This window comes from Gopherus flavomarginatus, chromosome 5, assembly GCF_025201925.1.
Source record: "Gopherus flavomarginatus isolate rGopFla2 chromosome 5, rGopFla2.mat.asm, whole genome shotgun sequence".
Taxonomy (NCBI): domain Eukaryota; kingdom Metazoa; phylum Chordata; order Testudines; family Testudinidae; genus Gopherus; species Gopherus flavomarginatus.
In genome coordinates this window covers 127,035,717-127,052,832 of record NC_066621.1, presented here as the reverse complement: position 1 = coordinate 127,052,832, position 17,116 = coordinate 127,035,717, and the positions used below count along the sequence as shown (strand labels likewise).

Sequence of the window (17,116 nt, the reverse complement as noted above, 5' to 3'; positions counted from 1 at the left end):
TTTTCAGAGTGCAATACAGGAACTGAATGAAGTAGCAGTCAGGCACTCAGCATTGCAGACAAGAGATGAGGCTATATACAGCCATGCTACACCTATGTAAACTGATAAGGAATTATTTTAACCACTACAGCCATATATGATAACTCTGAAAGCCTTTTGGAGGTAGAGGGTATCTGTAAGCTACTTCAAGGAATCAAGTCGTCTTTTGGTTGCTCGATACGTTATTTCAGCAAGAAAAGAGCTGCTTGTTCTAGACATTGGGCTACCTCCCAGTTTTAGGCACCACACGACCTAGGGAGGTGGTGCTGAGACGTAACCTCCACAGAGAAGCACAAGCTTCGCTGCTACCCAACCCGCATGTTGGCAACCACTGCAGATGGCTCACCCCGTCTGGTAACTTTCATTCCTTTAGCCCAGCTCAGTCCCCTTTGTCCATTCCCCTGTCTGCCAATCAGCCCACCTGCCGCTTTCGTAAGCCCAGCTCCTGCATCTTGTCCTAGACTTTACCCCTCCCTCCTGTTTCACCCTCCTCGGTCCATGCATTGCCCCCTGCTCTCTCCTGTGCGTTCCTCCCTCCGCTCGTTTTCAACCCACTCTGTGAGCGGGCTCTGGTGGCGGAGAAGGGCAGCGCTTTCCGCAGGCGGTGCCGGGCATGCTCACGCGGCCCGGGCATGCGCACTACAATCCAACAGCCCGTTCTGAGGGGAAGCCGTTTCTGGCGCTAACCGTTCCGGGCGGTGTCACAGTGCAGCCATGTCTGGCGCGAGGAGACCAGTCCAGCTCGTTCGGCTGCGCCCTCTGTGACGAGGCGGAGGAGAGGCAGCGGAGGGCATCCATGTCGGCGGCCAGGGATTAGCGAGGGAGGCACCGAGCCCGGGAGGGGGGAGGGTAGCTGACCCCCTCTCCTCTGGGGCTCCGCCGAGCCGGCCGGCGGTGGGGACATGGCTGACCAGAATGCCCCCAACAGCCACCTGCGGCTAGAGTGGGTCTATGGCTACCGGGGTCACCAGTGCCGCAACAACCTCTACTACACGGCGGCTAAGGAGATCGTTTACTTCGTGGCGGGGGTCGGCGTGGTCTACAGCCCCCGGGAGCACCGGCAGAAATTCTACCTGGGGCACCAGGACGACATAATCAGGTACCGAGACCCCCACGACCTTCCCTCTGCCCTCGCCCCAGAGCCGCCGGAGTGGGGGGGGGGCAGGTGCCGTGGCTGAGAGGGGGGTGGGGGCCAGTGTCCCAGCGACTAGTGGCACCTTCTCTCTTACAACCCCGACGCTTCCCTAGCGCCCCCACCTTCAGCCGCGGGACCACCCGGCGAAGCCCTGCCTGGGGCACCAGGACATCCCCGGGTATCCGAGATCTCGATCCTCAGAAACATCGGTACAAATTGTACTTGGGATACCGGACTGTGTCACGTCCTGTGCCAGGATCACCAGACCTCCCACCCCTTTTTTTGCTGTCGTGATCACAGGCAGAATATTGGAAAGAATCTGAATATGGCAATGACAGTGTGGCTTTAATTCCCCTCCCCCCCATTTAGTTTGTCTTGTATGGCTGCGAGTATAGAAATCTCTATAGAAACGCTTTTGGATCGCGCGGTTCATTGCCTGCTTTCCTCAGGTGCTTGGTGCTGAAATTTGTATGCATGGCTGTATGTCAATATTTTGCCAGTATAAAATGATGTCTGTACCGTTGCTTGGTTCCCATCTGTGTGTGAAAGTCAAAAGGCTGGGAAGTGGGAAGTAGTAATCTGATGTGCATTTCAAAGTCATTCAACTCAGGAGGAGGTTAATCTGCAGCAGGTAGACCTTTGGCCCACATTTAAAATACAGCGATTAGAGTATGGAAGTGAAAGACACGTCTGCAGTTTCTGCAACGTTTAAGATAATTTTATATTACCAAACATTCTTGCAGATTTGAAATTTATTCTACAGCTCTCAGTGTAGTAGGATAAATGGTGAGTTAATAAAAAAGGTTAAACACCAGTGGGGCAGAAGCAGAGTAGATGTCATGGAGGTGGAGTTTTTCCTAAATACATCAAACCAATCTTAGGTTTTTGGATACCCAGGTAGCATTGGAAGGTGAGTGGCAGTATTTTGAAGTGTATAAAGGGTAGATGTGAACCTGAGTCAGCAATCTTTTCTCTTCCAGTAGGCCTCATTGTGTGTGGATTTTGAATATTGTCCTTTGATTGCGGTTTTTATTTAGATAACAATTTTCAGTAGCCAGTAAATCTTGTAAAACACATTGTATACTGTGAATTGCTTGTGATGCTGGAAAGTGCTTGGCATATCTTTTATATTTGCTGTACAAAGTTATTAACTAGCATTGCACATAGAGAGTAAAATGGATGCTGACTCTTTCATTCAGGGTTTAATACGTTCTAGAAATCTGGACCAAAATGGCCACAAATATTTCTGTTTTTATTTTGATCTTAAAATTCTGTTTAGAGTCTTTAAAATCTTCAAAAGTTTGAAAAGTACGGGTATGAACTTCTCTTACAGACCATTCTGTCCCTAAATTAATTCCTACTTGGTGCTCAAAATGAGAAGAAAAACTTAGGTAGCTCCTGGAATGCTGTGGTGTACTATGCAACCATGCTGGATCAGATATGTGAATTAGCTATTTGTTCTATCGTCATTTCATTCTTTTTTGACAATTTCTTCCTAATCTGAAACAAAAAAGCACCTCAAGAATTGTTATCAACTCCTCAGGCAAGGGGGCATTGTGGAAAATCCTTCAGCATAGCTCCCATGAGCCTTTGCTTCCTTTGAGCACAGCTCATACGAATGACGGGGCCAATCCTGCAAAGGTTTACTACATAGTTATTACTGATATGGATAGTTCTTATTGATGTAGTACTTGCTATCATGAAGTTTCCCTGTTGATTTCAATGGGGCTACTTAAAGCATTACCCCTGGCAGACATGTTGACAGGATTGGGCTATGAGAAAGAAATTGTTTATGGCTTCCAACTGTGAAATTTCTTTGGTCTCTATGAATGTTTGTATGGAGTGCTGATTTGGGATAAAAGGCTAATAACGACCTATCATTCAAACTGTACCAAAGAGTAGAAAATCTGCAAGGGGGGAAATCTTTAGTGACTTCCTTGATTGTTAGTAGATATGTTTTGGCTTCTGTAGTATCATGATCAAACATTAAGGGAGTTCTTGCTTTTCAAAGTAGTACTGTAGAGACGGGCTACAAGGATGATCCGAGGAATGGAAAAACTGCCTTATGAAAGGAGACTCAAAGAGCTTGGCTTGTTTAGCCTGGCCAAAAGAAGGCTGAGGGGGGATATGCTCGCTCTATATAAATATATCAAGGGGGTTAACGTTAGGGAGGGAGAGGAATTATTTAAGTTTAGTACTAATGTAGGCACGAGGACGAATGGGTATAAACTGGATATTAGGAAGTTTAGACTTGAAATTAGACGAAGGTTTCTGACCATTAGGGGAGTGAGGTTCTGGAACAGCCTTCCGAGGGAAGTAGTAGGGGCAAAAGACTTTCCTGGCTTTAAGACAAAGCTTGATAAGTATATGGAGGGGATGTTATGATAGGATCGTTAATTTGGGCAATTGATCTTTAATTACCACCAGACAGGTCTGCTCAATGGTCTGTGGGGAGATGTTGGATGGGATGGGTACTGAGTTGCTGCAGAGAATTCCTTCTTGGGTGCTGGCTGGTGACTCTTGCCCACATGCTCAGGGTTTAGCTGATAGCCATATTTGGGGTCGGGAAGGAATTTTCCTCCAGGGCGGATTGGCAGGTGCCCTGGAGGTTTTTCGCCTTCCCCTGCAGCGTGGGGCACGGGTCGCTTGCTGGTGGTTTCTCTGCAGCTTGAGGTCTTCAAACCATTTTTGAGGATTTCAATAACTCGGTCCTGGGATAGAGGTTGTTATAAAATTGGATGGGTGGGGTTCTGTGGCCTGCTTTGTGCAGGAGGTCAGACTAGATGATCAGATTGGTCCCTTCTGACCTACGAGTCTATGAGTCTATGATGATCTAATTCTTTGTTTGCTGAGGAAATCCTTGTGGAGTGGGGAGTATCTTCAATTTTCTACAGTTTTGTATATCTATCGAACTTTAGAAAGACTATATAGAACTGTTAGAACATTTGAAGATGTAGTGAACATTCATCTCAACAGTAGAATGACTGTTTCCAATGATACCATCTTTTTTTTTTTATGATTAATGGGGTTACCTTCTACTTTCTCCTTTCAAAAAAACCAACAACCCCGTCCTTGGTAGCTTTTCAAACTTAAGTTTAGTGACTGAGGGCATTAGTTCTTAAAGCTATATGAGTTTTAGTATCTCATCATCCTGAAATATTATATTAAATTGTTTTCTCAAAGAAATTAGCTATGAGAAAAATGTGAGAATGTCATTGAAAGTGGGATTATATAACAAAATAATCATTATAGCTGCTTTATTTTCTCTCCATAAAGTAGCAAGTTTTCAGAATACTGAAAATTTGCTCATACAGTTTGATTTGATAAAACACATTTGTTGAATACTGCAATGTTGTTACTTACAAATCTCTGCAGGAAGAAAACTGTAGGATTGCCCTTTCTGTATGCATACATGAGTTCTCAGTTGTAAAGGCAGGATTGAGGTTTTAACCTTTATAATGTATTAAAAAATCAAACTTGAATGCATACAGATCTACCTCTGCTAAGTTTAAATTGCATTATAAACTTTTGATAACTAGGTCCCATAATACAAGGTGGGTAGATCATTGGTACTCTTCTGCATAGATATGACATGTTTTGAATGGCATTCTGATGTTAAGCAGCACTCAGAAAGATAGGAATTTTCATACCAGATCATACCAGTCATCCCTCTAGACCAGTCCAGTAACCTGTTTCTGATAATGGTGGGTACTAGATGCTTGAGAAAGGTGCAAGAACTGCTTTAGTGGTCAATTATGGAATAACTTGTCCATGGTAGACAGAGTGTTTCCTCCTAATACCATCAGTTAGTGGTTAGCTTCTGGTGTCAAGATTTGAACCTCTTATTTAAAATAAAACACACACACACGGTTTAATCCTACCTAATTTAGCTAGATGTTCTCATTATCCATATAAAATGTCTGATCTTATTTTGAATCATGGTAAACCCTTGGCCTCAGTTTTACCTGTGGGAATGAGTCCCACAGGTTATTTATGCATTAAGAGAGAGAAAAAGTTTTCTTTTTGTCTGTTCGTTGCCTTTCAATTTAACTGAATGTTCTTTTGTTTTTGTTATATAAGAGAGTAATTAGGATCACTCAAATTACTTTCTCTGATATTATGGATTATTTTGCATACCTCGATCATGTCCCTCCCCTTATTTGTCTCTTCTCTAGAATGAACAGTTCCAGTTTTCTCAATTTCTTTTCATTAAAGGGCTGTCCATGCCTCTAATCATTTTTGTTCTTCATATAAGGACTCCATTTATTTTTGCTATGTATCTTCTGAGAATCAATAACCAGAAGTGAACACGATATTCTGGACGAGGGTATCTAATTGATGCATATTATAATATTTTCAGTATTACTTTCTATCTTATTCTTTATTAGAGTAGTTCAGCAGTGCCACTATAGTTAAAGTGTCACAACTTCTGTTTAAAGGTCAGCCTTGCTAAATCCTCTAAAATGTACATGTTTAGCTGGATGCCTTTGAAGTTTGGTGTGGCTCAGGAAGGTGCAGTGACCTGACTTTGAAATAATTTGAGTCATGGTCTCCTGATATCTATATCTATATAGATATAGATATAAGCCCTCCCCAAAATAGTCATTTTTCAAAAAGTTTCTAGGTGGGTTCTCTGCCCAGAGCTAAAGATCAAACTTTTGATGTGATGCAGGCAAAATGGTCTCAATCTGTTGAGTTTTACCCAAAGTAGTGTATGGCTCCCACTAAGCCTTTGGAGGACACAAACTGAGAATGGTATTTAAGAAAATGTACATTTTTTACATATGTGCATATGTCAATACAGAAAAAACAGAGGGTTTCCTTTCCCACCATTTTATATATTTTAAAATTTGACTCTTGTCAAATCCAAATGGTTATTTGGATTGCTTTGAAATGTGGTTTTCCTTGTGTGCAGTAGTGTTAGTGTTCCAAATTTGGGGTCATTTAACAGACGGGTTTTTGAGTTACAGGGCCCCCCAAAACACTTTAGTTCTGCTGCCTGGTACTGTTAAACTGAGAGGTGATAATTATTGGATGAATCACTGACCTTGTTGAGATTGATGGGTTCAATTATCATAACTAAGGATACATTCCTCACAAGCCCCCACCTAAGACAAAAGGAGTTTAGGACTGAATGGCTGGAGGTTGCTGCAATTTGTGAATCATGGGTGGCAATTTTATTTTGTGAATGTAATCAAAGTCTTTGAAGGATAAAATTAGATATGTAAATAATTCCTGGGAGGGGAAGGAGTATTAGGGGGCAGAGGTATGGGGGAGTCAAAGGAGAGATCTTTGGGGCTGCAGTGACACAAAGGGAATAAATTAGGATTGGTGGTAGGGGAGGGGAGAGAGGTTGGAGGTTCAGGTAAGGATGGTATGGGGATTAAGGGTAGTGGAGAAGTGAGACATGGAGAAGGGGCATGTGAGGGTGAGTGGCAGAGGGACTGAAGGAAAATGGGGCAGGCGCACTTATCAGCCCCACATTCTCCCCTCCTGTGTGTCTAAATCTGGAGGAGTTCTTTCCTCTCTGGGACCCCCTTCATGAGCTGGGAGTCTTGCCCCACTGAAGGTGTCTGAATTCCTTTCCTGCTCTCCTTGTATGTGCCAGGATTAGGGGCCCGTGTGCCCATCTACAAGGGTTGGAACACCTCCCTACCCCAGTCATGTGAACTGAGTTCTGGCCTTGCCCTTTTGGGAGGGTATGAAGCCTCCTCCTTGCCCCACATGTGATCCAGGTTCTGGGGAAGTCCTGTCCCTTTGGGTGGGGAGCTGAGAATGGACATACTTCATGCATATCGCAGGCTCTAAAGCACTCAGGAGGCGAATGAGAACACCCTCTGAGATGCAATTGTTTCAGGTTGTATTTCTCTTCATGAGGTGTTCTCACTCAGCTGAAAACATCACATTGAGATGAATAGGCTGCTTCAGACCTTTGAGTCTCCTTTGCTGAAGATGGATGTGTAAAACAGCCCTTTCCCTCCGTCCATCCTCAGTGTTTACAACAAGATGCTTCTGGGTCCTCTAAAATCCACATATTTGTAGAGATTTTTTTTGAAAATTTCTATGCCTTGTGGAAATACAGAGTAGGATTAGTGCTCCAGATTTGGGGTCATTTGAGCAGGGATTCTGGAGATATAAGTCCTCTCCCAAAATAGTATCCATCTGACCAACTTTTTTCCCCCTTTTGTTCTTTAATAGTGTTAGATGGGATTCTGTGCGTGAGAGTAAACAGCTTGTAAAAGAAGGTGAAGACACTGTGGGATTGGCAAAGGAAAGCAGTGTGTGTTAACAAGGAATATTGGGGCACTGCTGAGTGAGGGTGGACTTAAGGTTGCATGGAAAACCTTAACTACGCATATCAAAATAGGAAATGACTTCCTAGGAAGGAGTACTGTGGGAAGGGATCTGGGGGTCATAGTGGATCACGAGCTAAATATGAGTGAACAGTGTAACACCGTTGCAAAAAAAGCAAACATTCTGGGATGTATTAGTAGGAGTATTGTAAGCAAGATACGAAAAGTAATTCTTCCACTCTACTCCAGGCTGATTAGGCCTCAACTGGAGTATTGTGTCCAGTTCTGGGCACCACATTTCAGGAAAGATGTGGACAAATTGGAGAAAGTCCAGAGAAGAGCAGCAAAAATGATTAAAGGTCTAGAAAACATTGCCTATGAGGGAAGATTTAAAAAATTGGGTTTGTTTAGTCTGGAGAAGAGAAGACTGAGAGGGGACATAACAGTTTTCAAGTACATAAAAGGTTGTTACAAGGAGGATGGAGAAAAATTGCGGCAAGGGCAGTTTAGGTTGGATATTAGGAAAAACTTCCTAACTGTCAGAATGGTTAAGCACTGGAATAAATTGCCTACAGAGGTGGTGAAATCTGCATCATTGGGGAATTTTAAGAGCAGGTTAGACAAACAGCTGTCAGGGATGGTCTAGATAATACTTAGTCCTACCTTGAGTGCAGGGGACTGGACTAGATGACCTCTTGAGGTCCCTTCCAGTTCTGTGATTCTATGATATCCTTGTTTTCAGAAATTTGAGTTTTGCTCAACTCAGCGTTCTTCAGGGGGACAACATAGCACCAATCAGCCTTAACTCTGAGTTAATGCTGTTTTTGCCAGTAAATAGATTCTAATGTTTTGTTCTTCTTTGAGGGCCCTCTATGTGTTCCCATTTGTGGGATATGGCACCCCAGCACTGAGACATTGAACTGCCTTGCAAAGTGGTGTGTGCTGAGGCTGTACAAGAGTTCTTGCTTGGAAGTGATGTCATTGCCTTACTCAGTATGAAGGAGTGTACCCCCTTAGCTGCCTCAGTTCCTTAGCCAATGCCAGAGAGAGTGCATGGAGTTCACCTTTGTGTCCTCATTCTAGGATCTTCCGTTAATATTTTTTGTAAAGTTTGTATAGTTAGTTGAGAGTAGTATAGAATACTTAGCGTAGTTAGACCTTCCCTTGTCCCAGGACTCTTCATTTGACCCACTACTAGGACCATAAGGGGCCCTCATCCCAGTAATGGCTTCAAGAGATGCCCTTCCTGCCCATCAGTCATACTGGAAATCAATGCCCATATCCAGGACCTTCTATGTTTCGGTGAGACCCACTGGGTAATCTGATGTGCAGTTTGCTGAGCCTTCACATCCCATGCTAGAAGGGAGAGACATTTGAGACTTCAGGCTCATCTGGCTTCTTAACGTCTACAGATTGATAGTTGAGGCTCATCAAGTAGTGGGTATTCACCCATGAAAGCTCATGCTTCAATACGTCTGTTAGTCTATAAGGTGCCACAGGACTCTTTGCTGCTTTTATAGATCCAGACTAACACGGCTACCCCTCTGATACAAGTGCACTGAGACCAGCCTTCATGCTGAGATCCTCTTGACAATAGGCCCAAGACACATTTTGCCACTCTAGCCTCAGCATTGCCTTCTATCATAGGCTTGAGATCAAAATCTCCTTGGAATTATATTGGGAACAAATCCTTAATTCAGGCTTACTCATGCTGGTAAATCAAAAGCATCTCTGAAGACCAAACGGATGTTGTCTATTAAGGCCTCAGTAGACTTGGTAAAAGTGCAGAAAGTGCCCACCTTGGCATCACCTCTTTTTTAGGCACTATTGTCCCTGTCACAGACTGTGGACGCATCCTTAGGCATCAGTGCCTCTGTCTTGACACCAAAAGTCCATTCAGATATGCATCTGGGCAAAAGGAAAAAGAGGAAACATATCTCATCATAAGAGGGATACAAGTATAAGAAAAAAAGACGAAGTTTTCTCTCCCTTCTCCTTTGTACTCTCTGTCCCATGAGTGCATTGAAGGCTCTTAAATGGTACCATCGTCAATTCTTCTCCACAGAGCCACATGTTTTGGCACCAATAAAGTCACTGGTTTGAACTCAGTGACTTCTTTGATGTCTCTTTGTCTGAGTTGAGGTCCGCTGTCAAGGCTGCTTGCGACCCCTCCACATGATGTTCTGTTGCTTGACCCAGTGTCTGTATTGGCTTTCCTGGTTCTGATCTGGAGCAGCCTTGTAGTATCTTCAGCCCCTTTGTACATTAATCTTTAGCGTTCCCTTATTCAACCTCTAGGCCCTGACCTTATTCCCTCACTTCAGATCCAGACATCGTGGAAGGATATGATGCAGCATCGTCTTCAGCTTCTCATGTGGTTTACATATAGGACTTGGTGAAAGCCCTATTGGAGGCTTCGTTCTTCTGCTGCTGACAAACACAGACCGCTTCAGGATCTACTGAGGAGAATGGCAAATATTCTTCAGGTGCAAACTAGAATAGTGAAGCAATTAAAAAAAAATTTAAACTCTTCAGCCCCCTCGCCACCAATGCCTCTTCCGATGTATGCTATTAACGTATTAAAAATTAATGCGTTAATTTTGTTTTCAATTCATTGCAGGTGTTAAAGTGCTTTAAACTAGGAATTTAGGGAGGACAGTTGGGTAGTCTCCATGCCTGATTCAAATATTGACCAGGAGGAAAATCAAGAAAGAGAGAATACAGCAGTGGAGAAAGGAACAGCAATGAGTAGGAGAATGGACATTAAGAGGAAAGATTGTGCCAATACCAATGAAGCCTACAGTCAGGTAATACTGGCAGTAGAATAACTGTACCTCATTGGTTGAGGAATCTGGGTGAAGCCAAGCAGAAACAACTATAACGTTTGCATACCCATGCAAGGAGCATGAGTAACAAAATGGAGGCGCTAGAACTGCTGGTGCAGGAAGCTAAACCAGATATCACAGGGATAACAGAAATATGATGTAATAGTAGTAATGATTGGAGTACAGGTATTGAACATAAGAATGGCCCTGCTGGGTCAGACCAAAGGTCCATCTAGCCCAGTATCCTGGTTTAGGAGAAGTATTGGATATTTACTCCTGGGAGAATTCTGTGCTACTGTGTAGGTGCAGAATTCACGTCTCCTGCAGAATTTTATTTTTTTCTGCAGAAAATACATTGATGGTGCCAGAACAGCCAACAGCATGAATGCAGCAGGCTCTTCTGGTGCCACAGTGGCCTCTGGTGGACAAAAGGTGGAAGCACTTCTGGCCAGAATGTATTTTCTGTGGGGGAAAAAAATCTGTGTGTGTGCAGTGGCACAGAATTCCCCCAGGAGCAGAAGTTCATCACAGCATCCTGCCCACAGAGCCAGGTTAGGACATAATGGGGCACACGGGGCTGCTGGGGGATCACAGACTGAGGTTCAGAACGGCTAGTGGGGTGACAGCATTGAGCCAGGGGCTGAATGGGAGTGGAGGTGTATGGCCACATGGGGAGGAGACTGCAGGGACCTATCAGCATGTGGGGACAGGGGAAGAAGTGTCTGAACGAATGGGAGAGGCTTGGGATCAGCCAGGGTCTGCATGGGGGAGGCTCCGCAACTCCCTAACAATCCTTCCCCTCCTCTTCCCCCAAAAACCTGTTCCATACTTCTCCCACCCATACCCAACAACCCTCCAGGTTCATCCAGGCTCCTTCCTCTCCCTCAGTTCCTCCATTACCCCTGACACTCCCAAGTTTTTGCACTACTTCTGACGAGTGCGAGAAATACACTTCTATATTGTAATTTAAATGAATTACCCAAAGTTCTGTATTAATATGGCTAGTAAGGAATCTATTTGTCAAAAAAAAATTACCAGAATCTTTTTTTTTTTGGTCTGTATTGTTACAGACATACTTGCTAACAGATATTTTTTAATAAATTACCAAAAGAATTGAAAATGGCATGATTATATTGTTATTGACAAATAAAATATGCAGAATTTTGCAGAATTTTAAAATATGCACAGAATTTTTAAATGTTTTTGTGCAGAATTTTTTATTTTTTGGTGAAGAATTTCCCCAGGATTAGATATTGTGTACTAGGAAACTAGTAAATCTTGGTTTAAAGACCCATTCTATGAGAGCCACTGCAGCATCAAAGCACTGTCTCCAGATGTTTGGGTGCACATTTTCACCAGATATTACTCTTCGGATCTAGCATCATATTCTAATGTATAATTTGGGAGAGCATTGCCAGGGTCCATATTTATTTAAAAGCTCCTCAACAACCATCTACCTGATGGAACGTTGCTTGCTAATTTCCCGCAAGTGGGAATGCACAAAGGTCTTCAAAGAAGAAAGAGAGATTACTTATCTGTAGGGATGGTTGAAATTTTTCTGTTGACACTGTTTCTCAACTGAAAATTGGATTTTTGATTAAACAAAACCATACGCAGTGCTTGAAAGCTTTTATCATAGGAAAGTCTAAATCAGTGTTTCTCAAACTGGGGTCACCTCTTGTGTTGGGAAAGTTGTTAATTTCAGGCCTTGTCTATAGTTAGTTCAGGGCAAGCTAGGGTATGACTCTACAGCGGGGTGGATAAAATACAGCCTGCTGGTCTGATCTGGCCCACTAGCCGTTTTAATCCGGCCTTTGAGCTCCCACTGGGGAGCGGGGACTTGGGCTTGCTCTGCTCCGGCGCTCCAGCTGGGGAGCAGGGTCTGGGGCTGCCCCACACAGCTCCTAGAAACAGTGGCATGGCCCCCTTCCAGCTCCTATGATAGGGGCAGCCAGGGGGCTCCACTCTGCATGCTGTCCCCACCCCAGGTGCCGCCCCCGCAGCTCCCATTGGCTAGGAACCACAGCCAATGAGAGCTGCAGGGACGATGCATGCGGATGGGGAAGCATGCAGAGCTGCCTGGCCGTGCCTCTGCACAGGAGCCAGAGAAGAGACATGCTGCTGCTTCTGGGAGCTGATTGAGGTAAGCACTGCCCAGAGCCTGCAACACTGAGCTTCCCCCCATGCCCCAGCCCCAACCCTGATCCCCCTCCTGCTCTGCAAACCCCTTGATCCCAGACCAGAGCACCCTCCTGCACCCCAAACCTCTCATTCCCAGCCCCACCCCGGAGACTGCAGCCCCAGCCGGAGCTTGCACCCCTTCCTGCACCCCAACCCCGTGCCCCAACCCTGATCCCCCTCCCACCCTCGGAACCCCTTGGTCCCAGCCTGGAACGCCCTCCGACACCCCAAACTCCTCATCCCCAGCCCCACCCCAGATCCTGCACCCGAAGCCAGAGCCTTCACACCCCCCCCCGCACCTCACTCCCTGCCTCAACCCAGTGCCCCCTCCCACATCCTGAACTCATTTCTGGCCCCACCCTGGAGCCTGCACCCCCAACCAGAGCCCTCATCCCTTCCTGCACCCCAGTCTCGATTTTGTGAGCGTTCATGGCCTGCCATACAAATTTATATTCCCAGATATGGCCTTCGAGTGAAAAAGTTTTCCCATCCCTGCTCTACAGTGCAGCAGCCTGCCACACACTGAATGACTGTGTGGACTATGCCACTGTGCCCCAAAAAATTCTGTAGTGCATTTTGATATACTGCTGTTTTGAAAAAGCTTTGATTTACTGTTTGTTTGAAACAGCAGTAGATGAAAATGCACTACAGGACTTCTAATGTGTGGTACAAATCCACAGGGCCACTTATCGCATGGCAGGCTGCAGCGATGTAGACTTACACCCTACCTCACCTTGCACTAAACCACCATATAGATATGCCCCCACTCTGCTGCTGCTTAACACAATTATGAGTAACAGCACAGGCTTTAGAACTGTCCATATGCAGATTAAGAAAGACAGCACTATTTACAATACTGTTCATATCTGAAAGAATTTCTTCTCAACCATAAGGCCTAGAAACTTACTAAAAGAAAAATATAAACCCACCAACCCCACAAAACTTGATTCTGAACACATCAATGGAATTTGCTTATGAAATCTTCTTTCTTGCTGTGAGCAAAGGAATTTTTCAAGTCCTGACTTTATATGCAAATTTCTATTAAAAAAACCAAGCAGAAAAAACAGGAACACACATGCTAGATTTTGTATAGTTTTTGGAGGGTTTTTTTTTTGTGTTTGTTTTTTTTAACCAAAGAAATGTTTTAGTAACTTTTTAAAAATTGATTTGGTGGAATGAAAATATTTTGGAATAGAGACAATAAAACCTTTTATATTTGAGTCCAGGTAGAACAGTTGGAACTAAAACTTGACTGTCACTTTAATTAGCATCTGTGTCATAAGAACTCTTCAATGCACTCTTGTCTAAGTACTACATCGTGTATACACACAAATTCCAGAAAATTATCTACCAAGAAGAATACTGTAAAAATGTATCTCAAACCTCGAACACTGTATTGTGTTGAAGTAGATCTACACAGTAATGAGCCAAGCGCTTACAAGCTTGCCTTCACTCATCATGCTTTTCATAGTCTGCACTTACTCCACCTTGTGATCTGATTCTGTCAATACTTGCAAGTAGGATCAGACCAGGTCAATACTTGGATGAGAAAGCATGTAAGTGCTTCAAAAAGTGCTGCTCTTGAACAGATAGTTGGCGCTTTCTCCTCTGAGTCAGTACTGAATCCATAACATAGGGTTAAGGAGCAATATATTGTTGGAGAATAAAAAGCAAAACTGAGCGCCTGCCCAGATTTGATCATTAAAAATCCAAAGTCATTTTGTGCAGGAATTTAAGGGCATTACCCTTCATGTTTGGCCAAATTCCCACTTGGGGAATTACTTTAGATTTCTGTCTATCTGAATTTTCCCTGCAATTTCAGCTGGATTTCATTACCTTAGTCGCCATCATGGTATGGATAATGAAGTAGATTTTGTACCTGAGCTGGTATATTTTCATGACAGTTTTGTAAGGCTGACTTAACATTTTTCTTGAAGTGCTATAGGGTGAGATGTGAGGAGACAATGCCACAGGGGTTAGCTGAATAAATTTGCCTAAAGTACTATCACTTAATAGCTTGCGTGAAGTCAAATTTTGCTGGTTGTTTTAAGCTGTTAAAATTAGATTTGTATTAAGCCTTTGTGATAAAATCAACTGAATATTTAAAAGCCAATTATTTGAGAGTTGTGCCTTTTTTCTTAATAGCTGTTATTTTCCAAATGTGTTAGTATTAACGTGCTGGGTTTTTTTTAACCCTTCTAATTCTTGGAAAACTGAATTTTGAAATTAATCCATAATACAACTCCTATGGATTCTCAATACATTTACATAATATGAAGAACTAATGGTACAAGAGTTATAAAACAGAAGTTCGTTAATTCCAGTCTTGCATCATTTGTATATTGAAAACTTGGTACTTCAGTTCTTCAGATGTTTGTGCTCTCTGAGTGAATCACATGAATTTTTGTTTTTCAAACTTTCACTGACTTAGATTGACATACTTTGTAATTTGCATGATTAAAAAATAAAGTAGAATGTATTTGCAGGAGAAATTAGTTTCAATTTTAAGATCTTAGAGTTTTGTGTGTATGAGAGAGAGAGAGAGAGAGAATCGGTTACCTTGCAATTTGCCCAAATATTTACAATGATGTCACTAGGTTACAACTGTGGAAGTGTTAAGTTTGGTCAAAAGAATTTTTCTGCAGGTGGTCATTTATAATTGTGATTGTTTTAGTGTTATAGTCCAGAAACAAGAATTTTAAAATAAAAAGAATTCAATATTGAAACTAACAATACAGCTTTCTGATTTAAAGCAACCGGGAACATTTATACAAATTAGTCATTTTAGAGTTGGCATGGTTGGCAGATGAGTTTGGAATTATAATGCTATAATAGTCTTTTGAATTCCCCTTGCTCATTATTCATAAAATATTTAGTTCATTTGAAAGTAACTGTTGCATATAATACATCCATATATCAAGTATTTGACTCACTTCAGTTTTTGCCATCGCTTGAAAAATAATTCCTCAGTCAAGTTCTGTGACAAGAGCCCAAGAGCTATCCTGGCCACTTTTGATAAGTCAGGTGAACAGACAGCCTTGATCGTATTCAATGCTTTAGTCTCAAAAAAACAAAGTGAATTTCCCACATCAGGCAATGGAACTCAGTGTGAATGCCATTTGCTTTGGTATAGATTCAGTGACAGGACAGCCTTCAGTAGTGCTTTCACATTCACACAACTGCAAGTGTGAATGTGAAAGCACTTGTATTGCAAGTCAATACACAGCTGGCTTGCATGGAGGCATTGGTGGCCACTAAGCTGCACCAACATAAGGTGGTGTCTAACACAGATTTCTGTTTCTGCAAGAAATCACCTTTAAGTGTGATGCTTGATCTCTGTTGAAAAGGCCAGACATGCTGCAGATCCTGACCTTGAGTCCTGGCAACAAGAAACATAGGGCTAGATTGCTGTGCCAGGTTTAGGACACCAGACAGTCATAGAGTCAAGAAATTTCTTGGCACCAATTGACTACTTGTTCATTCACATCTTATTAGTGGTTCCTGATGTTTGCTGCTGGCCACCTTTACTTTTATTTCAAGACCTTGTCCTTCTGCTTGCATTGTCCATTGAGACTTCTCAGCAATGTTGGAAGTGGTAGCTGCAGCTCTGAGAGGGGTATCTGTATTATTTCTCACTTGGATGACGGTTGGTTCTGAGCAAATTCTCTTTTGAAAACCATCTGCAGTAGTCAGTGTATCACCTTGGCTGCCCAGGACTTGGTGAACACATAGTAAAGCTCCTTATATCCCACAGAGATCATTCATATCCTGGAGCATCATTGATTTAGCAATAGGTAAGATATTCCTGTTCCACAAGAATATTCTAGAGCTGGAAACGCTCCTAACTCAATTCAAGTCCACGAGATCAGGGTTCTTCATGCATGATCCTGAGATTTCTGGTGTTGTGCTTTGCTAAGGTTCCACTTCCAGTCATTACTAAAACAGTTGCTGTCCTTCCACCTACCTATAGTAGATTAGTTTCCTGATTAAGTTTAAACATATCTGCTCTGTGAGAACTGGACCAGGTCAGCAGTCTGAATGGGTCTCCTTTTCAGGATCCCCCTTGGACTAAAACGGCCACATCTGTCAGCCTGTTTGATTGGGTTGCACAATGTGCCTTGAGCTCCGTCCTGAGTGTGGTCACCCAAGAAATGCAAATGAGGTCACCCAAGAAATGCAAATTTCATGTCAGTGTCCTGAAACTGAAGGCAGCCTGTTTTTTTGTCCTCCCTGTGAGTCTTCCTCCACTCCAATCTATCCTTATTGAAATTGACAATGTGATGCAGATAGCCTACTTCAACAGTCAAGGCAGAAGGAGAAGTAAACCCCTATTGAGAACCGCCATCCTCTTCAAGTGAGTGGAAAAGAATCTATAGTCTTCAAGACTCTACATTTTTCCAGGTGTCTGAACTTTCAGTTTGACTGTCTGAGCCACCCCAACGTCATCCAGGGGAGTGGTCTCTATACCTAGAAGCTTTTAACTTTCTGACTGATAAGTCCCTAGCTCTTAGCATCAGTTTATTAGCTTCAAACAGCAACTTCAAAGTTCCCGAATTTTGCAGCAGGTATCCTGACCCCTGCTTGGGCTCAGGTTGCCTCCTCCAAAGCTTAGTCAGGGAACAGGGCTTAAACCTTTCTCCCTC

The 17,116-nt window shown here is 43.2% G+C and overlaps 1 protein-coding gene across 4 annotated transcripts in view; it reads left to right on the top strand.

The window, feature by feature from the left end:
* The first annotated feature begins 717 nt into the window (after positions 1-717).
* Positions 718-17,116, top strand: part of EML5 (EMAP like 5) — a 301,390-nt gene continuing 284,991 nt past the window's right edge. For all 4 annotated transcript variants that reach the window (XR_007774428.1, XM_050953201.1, XM_050953200.1 and 1 more), the window contains exon 1: positions 718-1,138. Coding sequence is in view for 3 of the 4 variants with exons in the window: in XM_050953201.1 (XP_050809158.1) it covers positions 942-1,138 (197 nt within the window). In the remaining variant the exon portion in view is untranslated. The remainder of the gene's footprint in view (positions 1,139-17,116) is intronic.